General features: G+C 50.8%; 1 protein-coding gene across 25 annotated transcripts in view; it reads right to left on the bottom strand.

The window, feature by feature from the left end:
• The window catches only part of NLRC5 (NLR family CARD domain containing 5), a 94,340-nt gene that overhangs the window by 46,125 nt on the left and 24,975 nt on the right, over positions 1 to 23,240 (bottom strand). For 24 of the 25 annotated variants that reach the window (XR_010152351.1, XR_010152348.1, XR_010152349.1 and 21 more), the window contains exons 2-15: positions 20,308 to 20,422; positions 16,369 to 16,675; positions 15,061 to 15,120; positions 13,544 to 13,612; positions 10,379 to 12,029; positions 9,243 to 9,326; positions 9,013 to 9,096; positions 7,546 to 7,629; positions 7,318 to 7,407; positions 5,812 to 5,871; positions 3,606 to 3,671; positions 3,026 to 3,109; positions 1,112 to 1,195; positions 10 to 99 (exon numbers count right to left, since the gene is read on the bottom strand). Coding sequence is in view for 21 of the 25 variants with exons in the window: in XM_054669366.2 (XP_054525341.1) it covers positions 10 to 99; positions 1,112 to 1,195; positions 3,026 to 3,109; positions 3,606 to 3,671; positions 5,812 to 5,871; positions 7,318 to 7,407; positions 7,546 to 7,629; positions 9,013 to 9,096; positions 9,243 to 9,326; positions 10,379 to 12,029; positions 13,544 to 13,612; positions 15,061 to 15,120; positions 16,369 to 16,663 (2,801 nt within the window). In the remaining 4 variants the exon portion in view is untranslated. Of the gene's footprint in view, positions 1 to 9; positions 100 to 1,111; positions 1,196 to 3,025; positions 3,110 to 3,605; positions 3,672 to 5,811; positions 5,872 to 7,317; positions 7,408 to 7,545; positions 7,630 to 9,012; positions 9,097 to 9,242; positions 9,327 to 10,378; positions 12,030 to 13,543; positions 13,613 to 15,060; positions 15,121 to 15,725; positions 15,821 to 15,916; positions 15,973 to 16,368; positions 16,676 to 20,307; positions 20,423 to 23,240 lie in introns of those variants that run through there. The other variant, XM_063797150.1, reaches the window with a different exon arrangement.

The raw sequence follows: 23,240 nt of genomic DNA, 5'->3' as shown, positions 1-23,240 counted from the left end.
AGCTCCCACCTGATGTGCAGCTCTGCCAGGGTCCAGCACGCACTCACGGCCCTCAGCACACAATGCACCCCGGCCACAGAAAGCCCGTTGTCGCTGAGGCTGTGGAGAGCAGGAGAAGGCAGCCGTTGGCATGTGGCTGAGGTACCCAGCCCCAGCCAGCTCTAGCCCCTCCCTGTGGCTCAGCAGCTTGCTGGCTGTCACTCCTGGATGTCCTGGGTCCCTTGCCAGGGGATCTCAAAGGATTCTGGTGCATGTGAGTAAGCCAAAAAATGCATGACACCCCCACCCCACTTGGAAAATAAAGTTGTCCAGCTTGACAGCAAGAACTCAGTGTTTTCACCTCTCTGACCCCCAGTTTTCTCATCTGTAAAATAACCACCATTTTCTGAGCCCTGACTGTACCAGACTTTGTACAAAAGGCTTTGTACATATATGGTTTCATGTGATCCCATTTTACAGAGGGGGAAACTGAGGCCCAGAGACATTCAATTACTTTCCCAGGGTCACAATGCTACTAAGTGACAGAGCCAAGATTGAAATCCAAAGCTGAGGCCCCAGACCACTGCTACCCAATCTCAACACTCCCCAACCCCAACCCACACTTGATCCTAAGACCCCCAAGACACCCCCACCCAAACATCACCCTCACCCCATGCAACACCACAGCACACCCAGCAGCCTAATAGCCTACCTTTCCATCTCACCACCCCTCACCCCAACAGTGTATCCCCACAGGAACACACCACTCCCTACCCTAGCACCCCAGCATGACACCTCCCCAGTGCAACATCCCACCCACCCTGACACCTCCCCAGTGCAACACCCCACCCCACCGTGCTCCAGGGCAGCTACAAAGATGAATTGGACTGCAAGCCACTGATGTATAATGAACGCATTTTACACATGTAAGGGTGCTAGATGATTGGACTAAGACAGTGGCTCATGCCGGAGGCGAAGGCAAGGCATGGTCAAACCATCTTGACTTTGCTGGAGTTGGGAGGAAGCAGGGGTGGCAGTGGATCAGTGCCCTTACTGCTGATTGTGAACACGGGGACCACCTGGGGCTCTACAGGGCCTTCCCTGGTACCCAGCGGTGGGATGGACAACTCACTCCAGCTTCCTGGCGATGTGCAGCTGGGATGCAGCCTCTGCCATCAGCCGACAGCCTTCATCTTCCAGCTGGTTCCCTGAGAGGCTGAGACAGGGGGGCCCAATGCACTGTACTGTGGGACTGGAGTCCTCCCTCAAAATCCCCATCACTTACTCCTCCTTTGCTAACTTTAGTCAAAATGTCACTCTCAGGAATGAACCTTGATAATAACTGAAATCGACAGACTCCATACCACATGCCTGGCAACATCCTAGGTTCTTCTATGACTATTGGCCTATTTCATCCTCACAGTGCCGATGATGTGGGCACTGTAATTATCCTCACCTTACTGATGAGTAAACTGAAGTGCAGAGTGGTTAAGTGCAGAGTAAAGTTAAGGCACTTGCTCGAGGGAGAACCTGGATTTGAACCCAGGCAGCCTGCCTTCAAGGCCCCACCCTCAACTCTTCCTTTATGCTGCAAGTTACATAATTGCTTTTTGTGATAAACTTCATGATTATGGGGGCATCTGACCTAGTCTGGGAGTCGGGGATGGCTTATTTGTTGCTTAAGCTACTTGCTGAAATAACTGGGAGTTCAGTAGGTAAAAGGTGGGGGGAGAGATGGAGGAAGGGTGTTCCTGGTGGTAGAAACAGTACGTTCAAAGGCCCTGTGGCATAACACATATGAGGACCTGAAAGAGAGCCGGTGTGTCTGGATTGGAGATTGAGTGGAAGGATGGGGTCAGATGGGGTTTAGGAGACTGGGGGCAGGGTTCTGGACCACCTGGGAGTTTAGAATGTGGGCTTTATCCTGAGCAGTGGGAAGGAGTGAAGGGGGCAGGCATCAGTGAAATGTAATCTACTCTCTGCCAGGTGGAAGTGGCCAGGGTGAAAGCAGGGAAGCCAGCAAGGAAGGCAAGGCGAGGGGGTCATCCAGGTAAGAGATGAGGGTGGGTTGGACTAGAAAGGTGGAGGAAAAGAGGATAGTTTTGAGCGCTACCAGTAGGTCCATCTGGAGGGACTAAATGTGGGAGAAGGGCAAGGGGGCTAGGAGGTGGCTGCGTAACCAGGCGGGTGATGGCACTCGGGGAGGGGCATGCTCAGTGCTGGTGAGGCAGGTAGAAGTGTGTGAGCTTGTTAAAAAACCACCTTCTAATTCTGTCCTGGTTCTCCCAATGGGACGAGGTCCAGGATCAAGAAGTGATCACCACGACAACCCTCACCCCTATCCATCTTACCCTGAGGTGGGGCCACTCGACCCAGAACACATCCTGGCGTTCCATCATCTGCCTTCATGTTCACTTGGAGGTTTCCTGGAGGGGCGCCCCTCCTAGGGTCATGACAGAGCCTCCGTCCATCCCCAAGCACTACTCTCATCGGCTTCAGCCAGGGGCTGGACGCCATGGGAATTTCTCCATCCCGAAAAGAGAAGGTTATCCCACTCTACTCTGGGAGAAGGATGAAGGGGGTGGGGGGAGCCCTGAGGGACTGTGGTTTGGAAGGCAGACCCAGGTGTGGTGGGGTTTCTACTTGGCAGATCTCAGCAAGAGAGGTAGCAGTGGTTATGAGGATGAGGCTGCGAGCCAGACTGTCTGGGCTTGAACCCTAGCCTAGACTCTTCCTACCTGTGTGGCCTTGAGCAAGTTTATCTTTCTGCAGCTTAACTTCCTCCTCTATAAAATGAGGACAGTAACAGTGCTTACATCACAGAGATGTGAGGAGTGAACGCGAGGAGGCATGTATAGTCCCTAGAACAGCACCTGACCCGGGACAAGTGCTGAATAGTAGCAGCTGTTACAATGATCTGATTCCCCCAAATTCTTCATGAGGCAGCATGCCCCTCCCCCACACCACCCACCCAAAGGCGAGGCCCTGCCCACCCTCTCCAACCTCCTTTCCTGGCTCCTACGCCAGGGCTTCCCGTGATACTCACTCCACTTCCTCCAGGTGAGGGCCTTCCTGGAGCAGGGCTATGAGGGCCTCCGCATCGTGGACCTGGAGCTGACACTTCTGCAGCCTTGGGTAGGAGTGGGGGACAGAAGGGCTCAGGGCAAACAGCTACTCCACGGCCCCTCCAGCTTCCAATGCTGGGGGAGTCAGGGGGCCCACAGACCTGGGTCTAATCCTGGCCACACCTCTTAGTAGCTGGGTGATCTTGAGCAAGGGACTTAACCTGTCTGAGACTCAGTTTCCTCCTCCCTCAAAGGGGAATAATAATGTGTACTTCACAGAGGTTCTAAAGGAATTACAGTGAGGTAATGGATGTAAAACTTCTAGCGCAATGCCCGGCATATAGATAGCCAGGGTCCATTAAGTTGCAGCTATTGTTATTATGACAGATGCTCCTTATTCAAGCCAGGATGGGCTATCCAGGATGGGCACCACACCCGGCTAATCCTTTCCCTGTCCCTCATCTGCTTTTCCCATTATCCTCCCTGCCCCTGCTCTCCCTTGCCTCGGACTTTCCCCCATATCATATCCCTCTCCTAAGGCAATAGATCCCTCCAAGGTACCTGAGCGTCAAGCTTCTGCTCTGAGCCCCTTTCCTCTGGCCGTCACTTTCCTGCAGGTCTGGAGCTCTGGCAAGAACAAATCAAGCATTGGCCTGGGCTCAGGCATCTAGGGCCTGGTGGATCAAGCCTCTTTCCTTGGCTTCTAGAGGCTGAAGACCCTGAAGCACAACCCAAAGTGAGTCGGTAACAAAGAAGACTGCTTGCAGATGCTCAAGATGTGATTCAGCAGAGCAGGAGGGGCAACAGGTTTGAGGTCAAATGGAACCTTTATTCAAATTTTGGCTCTGCCATGTATAGCCATGTGGCCTTGGGCAAATCACTGCAGTCGGCTCCCTTTTCTCTTTTCTAAAATGGATGACAACATCTAGCACATAGGTACCTGAAGGATTGAATGAGACAATGTATGTCCAAGTACCCAGCATAGGTGTAAAATCGAAGGTTAGTAAACAGAAGCTGCTATTGTCGATGATGTGATGGTCTCCATTTGTGGATGTGCTGTCTGTGGTTCAGAAGGCGAGGAGCATGAGCTGTATGCAGTGAGTCCAGGCTATGGTAAACCACAGACTCTCTCCCACTGGGCTGAGGGAGTGTTAGGGGATGCAGGGAAGCTAGGACATCATGAGCCAGGTTTCACACTTTTTGGATTGGTGCTAACCATTTTTTTTTTTTTTAGAGACAGGGTCCCACTCAGTCCCCAAGCTGGAGTGCAGTGGCTCTATCCCAGTTCACTGCAGCCTCAAACTCCTGGGCTCAAGTGATCCTCCCACCTTGGCTTCCTGAGTAACTGGTACTATAGGAGTGAATCACCATGCCCAGCTATTTTTTTTTTTTTTGTAGAGATTGGGGGGTCTCACTTTGTTGCCCAGGCTGGTCTTGAACTCCTAGCTTCAAGCGATCCTGCCCCCTCAGCCTCTCAAAGTGCTGGGGTTACAGACATGAGCCACCATGCCGGCCTGTTTAATAGAACTTTCTGCAATGATGGAAATGTCCTGGCATCCGTACCACTTGCTATGGGAGCCACTAGCCACCTATGGCCACTGAGCAGTTGAAATATAGCTAATGTGACTAATGAACTGAAAATTTCGTTTTACTTAATTTTAATTTATTTAAATTAAAATAGCATTAAAATTTTAATTTATTTAAATTGAAATAGCATTAAAATTTTAATTTATTTAAATTGAAATAGCCATATGGGGCTAGTGGCTATCCTACTGAGCATCACAGCTTTAAGCAGTTAGAGGGGAAAGAAAGTGACACTGGTCCTAGTGGGTCGTTTTTTGAGACAGAGTCCCTCTCTGTCACCCAGGCTGGAGTACAGTGGTGTGATCATGGCTCAAGCTCCCAGGCTCAAGCGATCCTCCCAGCGTCAGCATCTTGAGTAGCTGGGACTACAGGTGTGCACCACCACGCCTGCCTTTTTTTTTTTAGAGATGGGGTTTTGCTATGTTGCCCAGGCTGGTCTTGAACACCTGGACTCAAGAGATTCTCGTGCTTGGCATTCCAAAGTGCTAGGATTACAGGCATGAGCCACCACACCCAGCAACATTGGTCCTACACTACCAGGTCATTATACAAGCAAGGAATCGAGATCCAGAGAAGGGAAAGAGATTGCTCAGGGGCATACATACATCTGTCTCTGAGTCTTAGCCAGGAGAGCAAAGTGTGGTAGAGCACAGTTGGGATGGTCTTTTAGGGAAAAGCAGCTTCCTTTTCTCGGCCCATCCAAGACTGGCCAAGCTGGAATCCATGCACAGCTGGAATAGCCAGCATTTGATTGCCCACTGCATGCCAACAGTGCTCTAAACTCCTTAAGTGTAGTAACTCATTTAATTCTCAGAACAACCCTAAGATGTAGGTACCATAATTGCCCTCCCTGTCTTTTTTCAGTTGTAAGGGCTTTTCCAGAGTTTTCACCATCTAGTAATGCCAGTCTAACAGTATCTGTATGTTCTCCCCAAGAGTTTGCCTTCCTCTGAGTCTTCTGGGGATGCTTCCTTCCACAGGGACCAGATGTGGTCTGGACACGCTAGAGGAAGTTAAAATCCTTTGCCAACCTAAGCAGTAATTCATTCCTCAGTGCAGCAGTAGCAGGAAGAATTCCCATACCCCAGCTCTTCCTAGTCTCTTGGTCACCTTTCCCCTCAACTGCCTGAGCCCAAGTTGCTTCTAAGGATGGCCCCAGGCTCACCGCCTCTTGGCTTCTTACCTTTGTAGCTCTGCAGTTGTCTCTGTGGGCGGGGAAAGAAGGAAGATGAGGTCCGCCTCCCTGCAGGATCAGATACCAAGCCATGAAACCCAGAGACTGGAAACCAGCACATCACCCACCACAGGCACACCCTTTTCTGCCCCAAATGTTCAAACATCCAGATAAAGCTGATTTTGCAATTGACAGGGAAACATAACGGAACTAGCAAAAGTGTTTCAAATCAGGCATGTGAAATACTGATTATGTCTTTGCTTGATGAATCCTGCAAGAGTGTTTTAAAAAGTCAGAAAAACAATTTTCACAAGAAATATAATAAAAATTAAGAATGCTGTGAGTTTTTTTTTTCCTTTCTTTTTAAATTTGAGATGGAGATCTCACTCTGCTACTCAGGCTGGAGTGCAGTGGTGTGTTCACACCTCACTGCAGCCTCAACCTCCACAGCTCAAGCAATCTTCCCACCTCAGCCTCCCAAATAGCTGGAACCACAGGCATGCACCACCATGCCCCATTAATTTTGTTCATTTTTTGTAGAGACTATGTTGCCCAGGTTGGTCTCGAACTCCTGAGCTCAAGTAATCCTCTTGCCTTGGCCTTCCAAAGTGTTGGAATTACAGGCATGAGCCACTGAGCCCGGCTGAATTTTTTTTAATAGAAATTTTTATGAGTAAGAAAAATGACACCTAACCTACCCCATGATCAAAACTGGCTATATTGGTTCAGCACCATGGAGGGCAACACACAGTTAATTATTCCTTTGGCTATGCCTGTGCTTCGTAGACTTGTTGACTCATTCCTTCATCCATCCATCCATCCATCCATCCATCCATCCATCCATCCATCTTTTCACACACCTATCCATCTTTTCAGCTAGCCATCTATCCATCCATCCATTCATCTATCCATCCATCCATTCATCTTTTCATCCACCCATCAATCTTTCCATCCATCCATCCATCCATCTTTTCATCCACCCATCCATCTTTCCATCCATCCATCCATCCATCTTTTCATCCACCCATCCATCTTTCCATCCATCCATCCATCCATCCATCTTTTCATCCACCCATCCATCTTTCCATCCATCCATCCATCCATCCATCCATCCATCCATCCATCCATCCATCTTTTCATCCACCCATCCATCTTTTCAGCCAGCCATCCATCCATCCATCCATCCATCCATCCATCCATCCATCCATCCATCTTTTCATCCACCCATCCATCTTTTCAGCCATCCATCCATCCATCCATCTTTTCATCCACCCATCCATCTTTTCAGCCATCCATCCATACATCCATCTTTTCATCCATCCATTAATTCAATATATACCAAGTACCAGGTGCCAAGCCTGAGCTAGGTTCTGAAGGTAAAGCTGTGAGTAAAACAGTAGGGTATGCACAGATTTATCCTGCAGATGGAAATGGGGCCTCCTCCATTTCCCATCCCACTTTCCCCTCCTCTTTTCTCAAGGCCCATAAGGCCAAGATCCCTTTCCTTCTGCTCACCTGGCCTGAAGCATCCTGACGGTAGGACACGTGACTGCCACCCTTGCCAAGCAGAGTAGGGTTGACACGCAGATGCTGTTGCTGCTCAGGCTGCAAGATTGTGGCAAAGGTGTCAGGAGTGGAATCCCCTACCCCATGGGCCCCAGACCTTCCTTGCCTTGCAAGGGAGTGGGGTGAATCAGGTATAGAGAGGGACTGGGCTGCAGAGGCAGTGGAAAGATCACTTACTCAAGCTTCCGGAGCCGTGGTAGGTGAGGGAGAACCTCCACAATGTTCAGCACCACCTGGTCACTGAGCTGGTTGTCCCGAAAACTGCGAGGAGACCAAGGCCCAGTCCCTTTGCCCTGGGGTTGGGGCACTTGCAAGCCCCAGTTAGCAAGTGACAGGATGGCCACCCTCATGTGGGAGACATAAGACAGGGGCCCAGAAAGAGCTGATGGCCTGCTCGCCGGATTCCAGCAGGCACGGCTAGGAGGAAAGACCCTCTGCTGGCCTCAATTCTGGGTCTATTCTGTTCCTATGGGGAAGTTTTTGCCTGGCGGCTCAAGGGATCTAGAAGACAGACTGACGGCCTCTTCATGAGGCACAATGAGGAGACCTAGCACCCTGCTCCCAGGGCTTATGCCTGGGATGTGCCTGAGGCCCCCCAGGCAATGAGTAAAGTCTAGACTGGGACGCTGCAGACATCGCTTCCAGCCTCGGCTGTGGCCCTGACTCACCCAGAGCCCTGAGCCAAGCGCATTCCTCTCTGACCTCACTTTCCCCACCTGTTCACAAGCCAGCCTCGCCTGGGTTCCTAGCTGGGGAGACAGATGAGTTGAGGGGAGTGAGGGTGATTAAGAACAATGGTGGGTGATGAAAGACAAAATTAAAGTCACTTTCAATAGCCAGGGAAGAAAAATGTCAACAAGTTCAGTACTTCTGAAACTTGGCTTAATCACGGTTCACAGATGCCCAGCCGAGACGACAATAGGGACTGTGGTCCAACTTATTATTTTCACTCAACAAGTGCTGAACCTTAGTGACAGGCAGCATCTGTGTGGATGAAGTGGTGCCTTCTCTAAATGTCATAAAGGTGCCATATAAACTAGCAGCGTTCTGCCAGGGAGGAGGGTCACTGGTCCCACTCCTCCGCATGGTACTGAGTCCCAGACACAGGGCAGGAGTATATTTGTGCATACACGCTTAGTTAGTTAGAGTGTGCTGGCATCAAAATGTGTACATGCAGTTAAAGGTGCATGTGTGCGCTGCATACATGTGCACACCTATGAGTGGGCATGTGTGGGTGCATATTCTTGCTTATGCCTGTGTACTTCTGTGCAAGTGTAGACATGTGTGCACAAATGTGAAGGTGTGTGGTGCTTCATGTAGTTATGTGTACCCACAGTGCCTGATTCCTGCCTACGCACTGCCATCCCTTCTCCTGGGATTTCAGAAAGAGGGAGGGAGCCTTAACACTCATGCTCCTCCAAGACAGTCCAAAATATTAGATGAAGGAAGCCTTGCTCTGGGGACTCTGGGAGCCTTGGGTTTGGACTCAGCCCTACTGAGTACTTGGACTGATGCCTTCCCTCTCTGGGTCTCACTGAAAAACTACTGGTCAGACTTGGAGGAACATGCAGGCCCCAGGGGGACTCTGGGACCTGGGCAGTGGCTCATCTCCCCAGTCAGTGAGCCCTCCTGGAGATCACTCACCTGACTTCTTTCAGCTGTGGACAGAGAGGCAAAGCTTTCACCAGGTGGCTGATGCCTCGGGCAGTGATTTTACTTCCTGCTAACCTACAGAGTAAGCAAAGATGGTGGGGAGGAACGAGGAGGGGAAAAGGGCGGGGCCAGGAATCTGCCTTGTGTAGGATTAAGGAGAGGGAGGAGAGTACCAGGCATCCCCAGCTGAAGACCCTTCTCAGCTCCAAGGCCTGGCTCACCCCAGCATCTGCAGCCTCCCCATTGTCGGCAAGCTCCTGGAGAGGGCTTCTGCAAAGGTGTCCCCACACTTCCTGCTCCTAAAGCTGCCATAAGAAGAAGCGAAGTGTCAGAGGATCAGTGCTGGGCAGAGCTGAGAAGTCATCGCCATCCCCTCAGACAGATGGGGCTTAATACAGTAGTACTAACAAATACATATTATGGCCGAGACTTCTAATCGTCCACCAAAGCCCATTCTCCACTTCATCTACAGCAATAGAGCTATCGTGAGGAACATGGTTTCCCAGCCAGAGATCACACTTCCCAGACTCCCTTGCAGCTCAGTGTGGCCAGGTGACTATGTTCTCACCAATGGAATGTGAGTGGAAGGGATGTATCCTAGTTTCAGGACTGAACTTTAATGCATTGACATGCTCCTCCATGCTCTTTCCTTGTTCCCAAGCCAGAGCACAGATATACCCATGATGTAGCTTTGACTGTGCAGATAGGATTCCCAAGGGGATAATGGAGCAAAATGGGAGGGACCTGGGTACCTGCATGACTGCGTGGAGCTGAGCCATTCCACTGACCTGGACCGCCTACCTCTGACTCTTCCAGAGAGAGAAATAAAATTCTACATTATTTAACCTACTGTACTTGGGGAGGAGGTTTCTCTGTTACTGCAGCCTAGCCTTTTCTCTAGCTAATATGCACACTGAGCCTTTGCTCTGTGCTAGGCACTGTGCTACAAAATGTTTTTCATGCACCATCCCATCTCATTCTTGCAATGACCATATGAGTTGGCTATTGTTACATATTCGTTTTAGGAACGAAGAAACTCTGGCCTAGACAGTGTGCATGTGTGTGCTCCATACACCTGCCCAAAGTCCACCAGCCTCTATAGACAGCCTGGATCTGTGGTTTCAGCCCACGATTGACAGAGAGACTGAGAGTCCAGAAACCACAGACAAGAGGAGGATCCATTTGGACTCCAGAGGTCCTGTCAAGGTATGGAGCTTCCTCTCTTGCATTGCAGGCCATTATGTTCTGATATTCAAGATTCTTATCCAGTCCTCTTGGCAGAGGTTTGCTAGACTGGTTGGCCTCTGCTCCCCCAAAAGCCCAATCCCCTCCCCGGTCCTCCTCCACTCTTACTCACCTGAGATTCTCTATCTGCCCACAGCCTACCAGAGCCTCAGGGCAGTGGGGCTCCAGGGGACAGCCATCAAAATCCAGGTGGATGGGGGCCTCCCTGTGCTCTAGGATGTTGGTCAGGGTGGCCAGGTCGGTGCAGGTCAGTGGGAAATTGTGGAAGGGCAGTTGATAGGGGAGGCTTTGTGCGGTGAGACTGGCCAGCTCAGGCTCCTGTGTCTCATCCACACAGTGACACAGCTCTACAACCTTTGGCCCTGTGAGCTTGCGGGTGGCCAACTTCTTCAACACCTGCACTACAGCAGCCTGCTTGGCACCTACACAGTCCTCATTGCCCTGCGCCAGGTGGCTAAGGAAGGGGCGGCAGGTGCAGGATGCCAGGCCCGCCAGGAAGGTGGGGAGGTGGTCTGAGAGGCCCAGTCTAGCTTTGGTCCGCTGTACCCAGCGGGAATGGAGGGTAACATACTGGGTAAGTGTGTCTTTGTTCACCTTGGGGCTGGCCATCAGGTGCAGGGCAGCAAGAAACTCCTGCAGGCTGAGGTGGGTGAAAGCATAGCCTGTCTGCTGGTGCCCAGGGCCTGTGGGGACGCAGAAGGAAGTCAGCAGGCTGTGAGTGGCCCCAAAAGCTATCAAGGGTGGAGCAATATCTTTTGCATAGAAGATAACCTTCCCTGTCTCCAGGCCCCTCAGGGCCACCTCCCCCAGGTCCAGTAGGGACGAGGTGGGCAAGTGCCCAGGGGGGCTGAGGGCGAGCACCATCTGCATATAGAGCTGAGTCATGGTGGGCAGGAGGGCCACAGACTGGCCTGGGGCGTGGTCAGGAAGCAGATGGTGGAGGCAGAGACAGGCGACTTGGCACAGCGCGGGCACCGCACACAGGCTTCGGAGACGTCCATTTGTCTGTAACTCCACCAGGGCCCCCTCCCGCGATGGCTGGGCGCTGAAGAAGTGATTCACATATTCTTCCACCCGTGGCCCATCAAAGCCCAACATGTGGACCATGGCTGCCTCTGCAGGCAGGCAGGCAGGCAGCTTTCCTGGACGGGAGGTAGCCATCACCCGGCAGCCAGGCAGGAGGGTCCCATTGCAGAGATGGGAGAAAAGGGTGAGGACTGGGCCTGGGCCATCAGGACCCATAGGCTGGAGGGCCTCATCTAGCCCATCAAAGATCAGCAGGACTTGGTCAGCGTTCTTCTCCAGGTACTGGAAGACAGTGTCGTGGTCCGATTCAGGGCTCAGGTACAGATCAAAAAGGAGCTCGGACGGTGTCAGGAACCTCGTGATCAAGTTGAGCTGGCGGAATTCAAAAAGGAACAGGGCCTGGAAACAGTTCAGATGGCCCTCTGCCCACTTCTGGCAGAGCCGGTGGGCCAGCGTGGTCTTGCCCATGCCAGCCTTCCCCAAAAGCACGGTCACCCTCGGGCCCTTGTTAACCCTGGTGTTGAAGAGGTCCGAGATGCTCACGTCAGCACCGTCTTCCACCTTGAGGTCCCCCATAACGGCCCCCTCCGGAGTGTCTAAGGACGCTGTGGCCCGGCGCAGGATTGGAGGGACATAGACCTGGTGGAAGGCGTGGGGCTGCCCTGACCCAGGGATTTGGCTCCTGTAGCGCTGCTGGGCAGAGGTCCGCAGGAGCTGCAGGTACTTCTTGGCCAACTCTGCAAGGGGCAGGGACATGGCATGAGGAGAGGACCCCCCGGCCCTCTGCTCATGTCTTCTCGCCCCAGTATTGGGCTGTTGGGAGCCTGTAGCCCCAGATGTGTATGTATGATGGGGTGAGGGTGGGGGTGTCAAGAGCACCATAGGGGGATCTGTGCCACCCCAACTTCCAGAAGGAATCAGTTCTAAGGGAGCATAGGCTCTCCGGTAGCTATTTAAACAGGCAGGTGGGAATGGGGAAGTGTGGGTCACGGTTCTATCCATTCTGCAATAGTACACATGGTGTAAGGGTTCAGTAAGATGGGGGGAGGGGAATAGGGCACCTCCTTTGCAACATCTCTTTTTTTTCTTTTTTCCCGGAGACAGAGTCTCAGTCTTGCCCAGGCTCCAGTGCAGTGGCACGATCCTAGCTTACTGCAGCCGCAAACTCCTGGTCTCAAGTGATCCTCCTGCCTCAGCCTCCTGAGTAGCTGGGACTACAGGTGCACACCACCACACCCAGCTAATTTTTGTATTTTTAGTAGAGACAAGGTTTTGTCATGTTGGCCAGGCTGGTATTGAATTCCTGGGCTCAGCTGATCCACCTGCCTCAGCCCTCCAAAGTGCTGGGATTACAGGTGTGAGCCACCGCACCCAGCTCCTTTGCAATATCTTATTGAAACAACCTCTTTCTGTAATATCTGGATCCCCAGTGCCCCTTCCCAATATTTCAGTTCTGCAATGCCCAGGGGTGAGCACTAACAACCTGTAGGCCTAGGCATTACCGATCGGAACTGTGGGAGCTGGGCCCCTACAGTGCCAGATGTTAACCTTTTAATTCCTGAGTCATTGAGAGGTCTCAGGTGACCCAGGGAAAGGGCTGGGGCTGCTTTTGGGGGAACCCTAGGGGGAGAGGCCAAGGTAGTGAACTATTTTGAGTGGATGTGAATCCTCTGGTTATAGCCATGGTTGGCAGCAGTGGGGGCAGAGAAGGCTCTAGTTAGTGGGACAACTCGTGGAGAACGAGGACCATTCTGAGAACTGGTCAAGAATGAGAGAAGTCCCCTTTCTTCTCTCACTGGCCTGGCCTGCCCTAAGCAGCTCCATGTCTCCCCATGGGCCCCCAGGGCCTCTGTCTTGGAGGTTTCTCCCAGGCCTCCTCACCCCTCCCCATCCCTGCTCACCCCCAAACTGGTCTCCTCCCTGGGTCTCCTTCAACACTGAGGACATAGGGTGTCCCTGGAAAAGCCTGGACAGTGAAGCTGAGACCTGTATGGTGCTTCCAGCTCCTTCAGCGGAGCCCTCTTCAGAGAAGTCCCCATGCAGCCAGATGGGTGGGGAGCCCCTTCGCTGCCAGCCCAGCCCTCTCCTCTGCCTGTGCAAGACCTCCAGTCCTTTTCTCCTGGAAACTTGCGAGACAAGAGTCACTGGGCCTCTGGAGGCTTGTTGGCAGGGGACAAGGTCCAGGGTCCGGGTCTTGGCCCCCAGGCAACCCCATCTCTCTGTTTATGTTCCTCCCCACACTGGTACCCACCTAGCTGCTGCTTCTTGCACTGCTTCCGGCGGGGTGAGGACCCACAGCTCTGATGTGGGCGCTTCAGGCCTGAAAAAGCAAAGGAAGGGGTGGAGGAGTGGGGTCTGGGGATCTGGGCTGAGGGGGTACCCAGAACCTTTGGGGAACTCCAGTCCACAGACAGGTGGCAGGCAGCCAAGTACACCCACATGCAGGGACTGGAAAGGCAGGCAGCAGGCAGAGGCTGGGTCAACACCAGCTTCTATTTGCAGAGTGGACTTCTAGGCACCCCCATTGGAAGGTGGATGTTCTGGGCCTGGCAGTCTTGCAGTCCAGGATGCAGGAAGCAGGGCCGACAGCCAGCAGCCCCCAGAAACACTCAGCTCCAAGCACTAAATGGCCATGTGTCCATCAGGGAAGGACCAAGCTCTATGGAAGCCGCCAGTGAAGTTCCCAGTGAGTTTGGCCAGGCCTGCAACCTCCCTCCTCTGTTAGGGTTTTATCATCCTGATTTCTTATCACCCACATTTCCTCACTTCCCTTAATAGTTTCTGGAGTCCTGTCTCATTGTATGGATTTTCAACAATCACTTTAATGCCTTTCTGGAAGAGTTTGAGAAAGGAAGAAGGAAAACAAGAAGGAAGGGGACCCAGAAAGGAAGGGAGGGAGAAAGGAAAGACGACTCAGGAAACAATTTTAAGAAGTCAAGCAGGGTCCTCCTACAGCTAAGCTAAGTGACCAATAGGAACAGCCCCTGGAGCAGGGCCCTGGGCTCCTTGTCCAGCTAGGAGGCTGGAACCAGTTCGAGAGCACTTCAATATCTTAACAAATCCTATATTAAAAAGGGACTCACTGGCCAAATATCAATCAGATCTGGTTACAGCCATGAGACAATGATGCCAGCTCAGTGACACGGGCCTATTGGCCCAGGGACTTGGACAGTTTTGATTCACTGGGGAGCTGAGTTTATAGGGTGGGTTTTCTGTTGGCATTACTGCCATGCACAGCGATAAGTAAAGTCAATGCTTCTGTAGAAATCAAGGTGCCGAGATGAAAGTGTGACCCACGAATCAGTAGGTGGTCATTATTTAATCACTGGCCCTTCCGAGCTCCTTCAGAAAATCAGCCAAAGGCTCCCCCGCTGAAGACAGCAGCTGTGGGTGAGTGTCAAGTCCAAGGTGTACAAGTCGGGAGGGGGTGGTTAGGGCTTCCCCATGAAGCCTGACACTTTGGGGCTGGGAGATGAGGCCCTGCGGGTTGCGGGCAGGAAAGTGAGAACAGGCTTCCTGAGGGGTTCCAGGTTAGACCCTTGAGAATTGGTAACGGGACAAGCTAAAGCCTTGAAAGTCACTGCAGGAGGAGGTGGGGCTGGGAGACACAGTTAGGGGCTTGACACACTTGCAAATGGGTCAGGGACAGACGAAGAGCATGGCCTATGAGAAATGGCTGTGACCAGCCACCACAGCCTCCTCCAGCTTGGAAGTGGGGACTTCACAGTGCTCACCACCCCCTTCCCACCCCCCAACTCCAGTCCTCACCATGGTGGAGCTGAGATTCAGGTTGGCTTTTCCCCTCAGCTCCCAGCTGGCTGGTGAACCCTGCAAGAGAGGGGAGAGTATAATGTGGTATGGGGCTGTCGTGGGATGCTGGGGACCAGCTCTGGCCTGGCGCCTGGCTCAGGGCTCATCTCACAGGGAGATACCCAGCAAGGGAGAAATAAATGGAACACTCAGTTATCTGTTGTGGAGAAAATGTGGTGGTGAGCTTTGAAGGCAGTGCTGGGCAGAAATGTGTGTATATGCAAGTGCATGCAAGTTTATGTATGTGTGCGCACAGGCGTGCATGTGTTATGCATGTGGGCACACTTGCATGCATGTGTACATGGGTTTATGCACATACCCACATGTATACGCACTGTGTGTATCTGCATATGTCTGCACATATGTGCATGCGCCGCCCCGCCCCCCGCAATTCCCACACTCTGCCTTGAAGTAGGGTTCTTAAGTGAGTTCCCATTTTCTCTCCAAAAACGCTGTTGCCCCTCAATGTCCTGTGTTTCCCCTCAGTGCTGTGCAAACAGAAGGTGCCCAAGAAATCCCCACGGATCAGTAGAGGGCAGAAGGCGCTCCCCGTCACTGTTTCTGACCATGTTGCAAAACAAACAAACAAACAAAAACACCTCTAGCCAGGTGTGATGGCTCACATCTATAATCCCAGCACTTTGGGAGGCCAAGGGAGGAGGATCACTTAAGGCCAGGAGTTCAAGACCAGCCTGGGCAACACAGTGATGTCCTGTCTCTAGAAAAGAATGAAAAATTAGCCTAATGTGGTGGCGTGCACCTATAGTTCTACTGTAGTCCCAGCTACTTGGGAGGCTGAAGTGGGAAGGATCACCTGAGTCCTGGAGTTGGACGCTGTAGTGAGCTATGATTGTGCCACTGCACTCCAGCCTAGGCAACAGAGCAAGACCTTGTCTCAAAAATAAAAAACAAACAAACAAAACCCAACAAGAGCAACAACAAACAAAAAACACCCCCCCACCCCCGCCAAAAAAGAAGAAATAAATCTCTCGGGCATTATGGGCTATGTGGGATTTTGTGGCTGGAAGCAGTCACTCAGCAATTCGAGCAATTCGAGTGAAGCCAGGTAGAAGGAGGGGTCCTCCAGGCCCCAGCAGATTTGGGCACATTAGGAAATTTGTTCTGGGAAGTGTCCAGAAATATAGAATTGAGATCCTGGCTGGGCTACACCCTCTCTCTGACTTAGGTGGGTCCCTGGGCTCCTCCCGGCTCCCCATGACACAGGTACTGGCCCGGCTGCTTTGCGTCTCTCACACCTGCCCTTACCATCATCACAGCCAAAAGTACTCAGCAGCAGCACCTCCAGGTCCAGAGGCACCTCCAGCTGCATGCACACACAATGAATGAAAGACTGCCAGGTGTCCGAACCCTGGACATGCAGCTTGTTGAGTTGCAGGATGACTCTCTGTTCAGGGTCCAAGGTCTCGTTCCTGGAATCCAGGTCCGTGTTGGGGAGGAAGAACTTCATCTTGGCGTTCAGCCATTCTGGGTCTTTGGTGAGCAGCCTCACAAGACAGCTCCACAGGTTCTTGTTGCCGAGCTGGAGGCCAACGGGGTCCATGAGGAGCCGGCCCTGGAGGGACAGGGAAGATAGGTGAGTTGAGGGGGACAGGTAAACTGGGGACAGATGAGCTGAGGGACAGGGGAACTTGGGGGGAGGTGAGCTGGGGGACAGGCAAACTGGGGGGAGGTGAGCTGGGGGACAGGTAAACTGGGGGGGAGGTGAGCTAGGGGACAGGTAAACTGGGGGCAGATGAGCTGGAGGATGGGGAACTGGCGGGGGAGGTGAGCTGGGGGACAGGTAAACTGGTGGGGAGGTGAGCTAAGGGACAGGTAAACTGGGGGCAGATGAGCTGGGGGAACTGGGGGCAGATGAGCTAGGGGACAGGGGAGCTGAGGGGGAGGTGAGCTGGGGGACAGGGGAACTGGGGGACAGGTGAGCTGGGGCACAGGTGAGCTAGGGGACAGGGGAGCTAGGAGGAAGATGAACTGGGGGACAGGTGAACTGAGGGCAGGCAGGTGAACTGGGGGACAGGGGAACTGGAAGGAAGATGAGCTGGGGAACCGGTGAGCTGGAGGACAAGTGAATTGGGGGCAGGTGATTTGGGGGACACGGGAGCTGGGAGGAAGATTAGATGGAGAACAGGTGAGTTGTGGGGCAGGTGACCTGAGGGCAGGTGAGTGGGGTACAGATGAACTAGGGGGAAGGTGATCTGGGGAAGGTGAGTTGGGGGATAAGGGAGTTTCTGGGGAAGTCAAGCAGTCAAGAACCAGTCCCTACATCTGAGCGACATAAAATAGGCAGGGAAGTGGCCTCTCCATGGAGTCTTGATGTCTCTGCCCAGGGATCGGCTCCAGAGATCAGTCTGTTTCTTCTGCACCCCCTCCCTACTCCATTTGTGCCTGCATCCTGGCTCTCTGGAATGGTCTTGTTCATCCCCTGTGGACAGTCCCGTGAGGATGCATTTACTCATTCTTATTTCCATGAACCATTTATGCTGCTCTCAGTCTGAGCTAACCTCATGGCAGAGACAACTAGTTGTCTCCCAAAATCTGTTCTTCCCTTCTTCCTCAGTATTAGAACTACTAAATATTCTCTGGTCATCTAGAATAGATTATTATATCCCAGTCTCCCTTGCAGTTATATGTAGCCATGTAATTTGGCCAGTGGAATGTAAGTAGAAGTGTTGTCTATTCTTCTTTGCTCCTTCCTGTTGTCTGGATTGTTGATGGGATGGCTGGATCTTGGGCAGCCATATTGAATCATGAGGTGGAACCCATACTGAGGAAGGTGGAAGGTAAAGCTGCCCGTCTGCCCTGTGCTCACTGACTTTGGACTTCTGTTACATGGCAGGGAAATACACTTCCATTCTGGTTAAGCCACTGTTGTTTAGTGCTTTCTGCTACTCACAGTGAACTCTAATCCTAGCTAACACAGACCATCACCTCTTTTGCTAAGCAAATTCTTCCCTTCTGAACTGGAACTCTTTTTTTTTTGAGACAGAGTCTCGCTCTGTCACCCAGGCTGGAGTGCAATGGTGCAATCTCGGCTCACTGCAGCCTCCGCCTCCCGGGTTCAAGCGATTCTTCTGCCTCAGCCTCCCGAGTAGCTGGGATTACAGGTGCACACCACAATGCCCAGCTAATTTTTGTAATTTTTAGTACAGATGGGGTTTCACCATGTTGGCCAGGCTGGGCTCAAACTCCTGACCTCAGGGTGATCTGCCCACCTCGGCCTCCCAAAGTGCTGGGATTACAGGTGTGAGCCATCATGATGGCCGAACTGGAACTCTTAAACCACCTCCTTGTAGAAGTACCAATAGAGGGCACGGGGCATTTACACAGCAAAAGCCTAAATAATGTGCAGTTCCTTTGATTCAGTAATTCCATTTCTAGTACTCTAACCTTGGCAAACGATCATGAACGTATATACAATATTTAATTGCAGAGATGCTCACTGCAAGATTATTTATAATTATTAAAAATTGGAAACAACCTAAATGTCCAACAATTGGGGATTGGCCAACTAAATGGTGGTCCATCATCTAGTGGACTATGCTATCACATTTCCAGATGTACTTTCTGGTACTATGTCCTTCCTCATAGCAGTACACACTTGGAAAGCACTCACTGTGTATTAGGCACTGTCTAAGTGCTTTATATACCTTATTTTATCCTCACAACTCCAGAGAGTCCACCTCTAACTCTGAAAAGAGTAGGAGGTCCACCCAGAAGCCAGCCTTCCCAATTCCCAGAGGCTGAGGCCAGTACTATGCGTCCTGGGGTTTAGAGCCCAGCTGCTCCCTGGGCATGCAGTAGAGACATACTTGGATGTACTGTCAGCCCCACTGGTCATTTCTCCTCAACTGGGCTAATAGCAATAGGTCCTCACTCAGGCAGAGAGTCTTAGAATTTATGAAACATGCTCACACCATGATCCTCAGGCAGGGATCACCACCTCCACTAAGCAGACGGAAAGACCATGGCCAAGGAAGGGCAAAGGGTGTGCCCACAGTCACACAGCAAGTCCATGACAGAGGCAGGAGCAGAACTGAGGTTTCTTGCCTCCCAGGCCAGTAAATTTCCAAGGCCTTGGAGGCCTAGATGGCACCAGACAAGGCTAAGTCCCTGGATTTTGTGTGATCTCGGCAAAAGGATGTGGCCATAGCCTAGGGCATAACTTCTTTTCCAGGCTATGGTGTCCAGCATCCATGCTACCCATGAAGAAATGGTCCAGGGCAGCATGGCACCAGATGGAAGTAAGTAGTGCCTGGATGGTGTGATTTCTGGTGATGTTTCTCATCCTCAAATTTCTCCTCCAGCCAGTCTAACACAATACCTTTGTTTCCATCATTAGTGTTCTATCCCCTTAGGATATGACACAAATCTCTTTAAGGCTAACCATCCTCAGGAGAAAAAGCACATGGCATCATTATCAGTCATTGAGATTTCCATGGGGAATAATCTTGGAGACAGAGGACGATGGTTGAAAGATCCATGGCCCAGCTCTGTTACTAATTCTCTGTGGTAGGCATTAGGGCTGTTCACAGATACTCTTTCTCCTCTTTCTAGGCCTTTGGTGGGATTACACTTCTCTGCCTCCTTGAAATTGGGCACAGCCATGAAACTTGCTTTGGTCAATGAAACATGCTAAAAAAGACTCATGTCATGCCTGTAGATGTTTTAAGAACCAAGGTGTAATTCACAGTACTTTTTCTTTTTTTCTACTCCAGGGACCAGAAATATTGCAAATCATGGCTACCCTGTTAGCCTGAGTGTGGGAGACAGGATGATGTGGAGGAGCGATCCCAGTCAATCCACACCAGACAGGAAGCAAGAGCAGGAAATAAACTTTTGTTGCCATGAGTCACTGGGACTTTGGAGGGTGCATGTACTACAGTGTAACCTGGCCTATCCTAGCTGATACACTCATAGTGTGACCTTGAGCAAGCCTTTTTCCTATATAAGCCTCAGTCATACCATCTCTAAAATGGGTAGATTCGATGCTGTCTCAAAACTCTTCCTGATTTTCTGTGTCTGATCATTACATTCTCACGCTGAATGATGGTCAAGGGCAGGTTTGTTGTGTTGGGGGCAGCCCAGTAAGGCAGATTTGGGTAGGGACCAGTCTTGGCAGTAGGAGAAAAGTGAAGAAGTAGATAGGAGGGGAAAAGAGGAGGTGAAGGGGAGAGAAAAATCACCTACTTGGTCTCCTCGTTCATGATAGGTGCTCTAGGGTCCCCACGGAGAGGGTCTCATGGGTGTCTGGGCTATGTGTGCCTTGAGCTGGATTGACAGGTTGTTTCCATAGTGCAGACTCCTAAGGGGAGAGAAGACAGGGAGTTTTCCCCACTATTCCAGACTCCAAAAGGAATGCTGTAAACCAGGCACCAGCCCTTGCCCCTGCCTGCCGGAGACACATCTGAGAACATTGGCTCCAGACACAGTCCCCCCAACTCCATCCGCTAGACCTTGTTCTTCCCCGACTGCAGCTCCTTGTGTCCCTGGGTTTACGCAGCCTAACCCTCCTTGATGTCACCTCCTGCCACACCTGGCTCAGAGGATGCCCCTCTTCCTCCTCCAATTCAGATATTCACCTTACAATGTCCTTTGGCATCACAATGAGCCCTGCAAGTCAGCAAAGTTATTACTGCTCATTTATTCAGATGAAAATGAAATAATCCTTACTGCAGATGCCAACTTTTGCCCCCAATATAAAACCCCAGAAAGGTTAGGATTTGCAATCTTCTTCCTATTTAGTTAGTTTTTTAAACAATTGAGAGTAAACATTCTTCTTAAAGAGAAGACCTGGGGGCACTGATAGCTGCTCACAGAAAGCACAATAAAAAGATGAGCTGGCACAAACTCCCACACCACGCAACAGAGATCTTCCTACGAACAAAGAAGAGAACAGGTAGCTACAGAGTACATGGAGGAAATGAAGAGAGGCGGAAGATCAGCGTGTGCTCTGATTGTGTCTCTGTGAAATACGAGGAATGTAACTCGGAGTTCCACGACTTTAGAGAAATCCACGTAAATAGGGCACATTCTGACATAATGGAGGTGGTATGTAGTATGGTAATTAGAAATAAGAAAGGAAAAGAGAGATCTTTTGAAGAGGTTCTGGGGGACTAATAACATATGTCTGTATTTCTGTTCCTCTCTCTTTCTTTTTTCTTGAGATGGAGTCTTGCTCTGTTGCCCAGGCTGGAGTGCAATGGCATGTTCTCAGCTCACTGCAACCTCCACCTCCTAGGTTCAAGCAAGTCTCATGCCTCAGCCTCCCGAGTAGCTGGGATTACAGGCATGTGCCACCACGTCTGGCTAATTCTAGTATTTTTAGTAGAGACTAGGTTTCACCATGTTGGCCAGGCTGGTCTTGAACTCCTGACTTCAAGTGATCTGCCTGCCTCAGCCTCTTTAAGTGCTTCTTTTCTTTTCTTTCTTTCTTTCTTTCTTTTTTTTTTTTTTTTTGAGATGGAGTTTCATTCTTGTTGCCCAGGCTGGAGTGCAATGGCATGATCTCGGCTCACCACAACCTCCACCTTCTGGTTCAAGCAATTCTCTTGCCTCAGCCTCCCAAGTAGTGGGATTACAGGCATGTGCCACCACACCCGGCTAATTTTGTATTTTTAGTAGAGAAGGGGTTTCTCCATGTTGGTCAGGCTGGTCTTGAACTCCCGACTTCAGGTGATCTGCCCGCCTCGGCCTCCCAAAGTGCTGGGATTATAGGCATGAGCCACTGTGCCCGGCCTCTTTCCTTTATTTATTTATTTATTTACTTATTTATTTTTTTAAGAGACAGGGTCTTTCTATGTTGCCCAGGCTGGATTCAAACTCCTAGGTTCATGTGATCCTTTTGCCTTAGCCTCCTGGGTAGCTGGGACTGCAGGCATGGGTCACCACAGCCAGCTAAATGATATTTTAAAAAACATTATCACACTGTAACAGGAGAAATAAAGAGAGGCTTTAGCAAATTGAGATAAAAACTTGCCGTGGACTGAATGTTTGTGTCCCACCTCCCCCACCAATTCACCTGGTGAAGCCTAAATACCCAGTGTGATGGTATTTGGAAGTGGGACCTTTGCGAAGTGATTAGGTCAAGAGGGTGGACCCCTTATGATGGGATTACTGCCCTCACAAGAAGAGGCTGGAGGCCGGGTGCGGTGGTTCACGCCTGTAATCCCAGCACTTTGGGAGGCCAAGGTAGGTAGATCACTTGAGGTCAGGAGTCTAAAACCAGTCTGGCCAACATGATGAAACCCCATCTCTAATAAAAATATAAAAATTAGTCAGGCATGGTGGCAGGCACCTGTAGTCCCAGCTACTCAGGGGGCTGAGGCAGGAGAATCACTTGAAGCCAGGAGGCAGAGGTTGCATTGAGCCAAGATCATGCCACCGCACTCCAGTCTGGGCAACAGAGCGAGACTCCATCTCAAACAAACAAAAAAAAAAAAAAAGGAAAAAGGAAGAGGCTGGAGAGCGCTTGCCCTTTCTTTTTGCTCTCTGCCCTGTGAGGACACAATGAGAAGGTGCCGTCTGCAAACCAGGAAGCGCATCCTCTCCAGACACCAGGCCTGCTGGCTCCCTGATTGGGGACTTCCCGGCTTTCAGAACGTGAGAAACAAGTTTCTGTTGTTTAAGCCACCCAGTCTACAGTGTTTCATTATACCAGCCCAAGCTGACTAAGACAAACTTGCCTTCGACCACAGAAAGTGAAAGAAAATAAAACCCACTCTAAGTTAACAGGCAGATAAAAAACAACACCACTTTATGTACAACAGGATACTTTAACAGAACTTGGTAAAATTATATTAGCAGTCATTTAGAGAAAAGAGGCAGTATTTATATGCCTTAAATATTTCATAATAAAACCGTTGAAGTTACTTTTAAGTCTAATTTTAAGTTAGAATTAGATATAAAGAAACGAATAAAGGCAATTCTATCAAAAGGCTATTTGTTGGGAGGATCAGACAATAGCAAAAAAGCTTCCAAACATAATAAAATATATAACAAGGTGACCATCATTCAAACTTTAAGATTCTTGGATTAAAAATGGAAAAAAATTGGCCAAAGGGATGGAATAGAGTCCAAGTGAGCCTCACACTCATTTAAAATACACTATTTAATCCATGATA

The sequence above is a fragment of the Pan troglodytes genome, chromosome 18 (genome assembly GCF_028858775.2).
Source record: "Pan troglodytes isolate AG18354 chromosome 18, NHGRI_mPanTro3-v2.0_pri, whole genome shotgun sequence".
Classification (NCBI taxonomy): Eukaryota; Metazoa; Chordata; class Mammalia; order Primates; family Hominidae; genus Pan; species Pan troglodytes.
The sequence above is the reverse complement of the archived record's forward strand: the minus strand, read 5'-3'. Positions and strand labels throughout refer to the sequence as shown.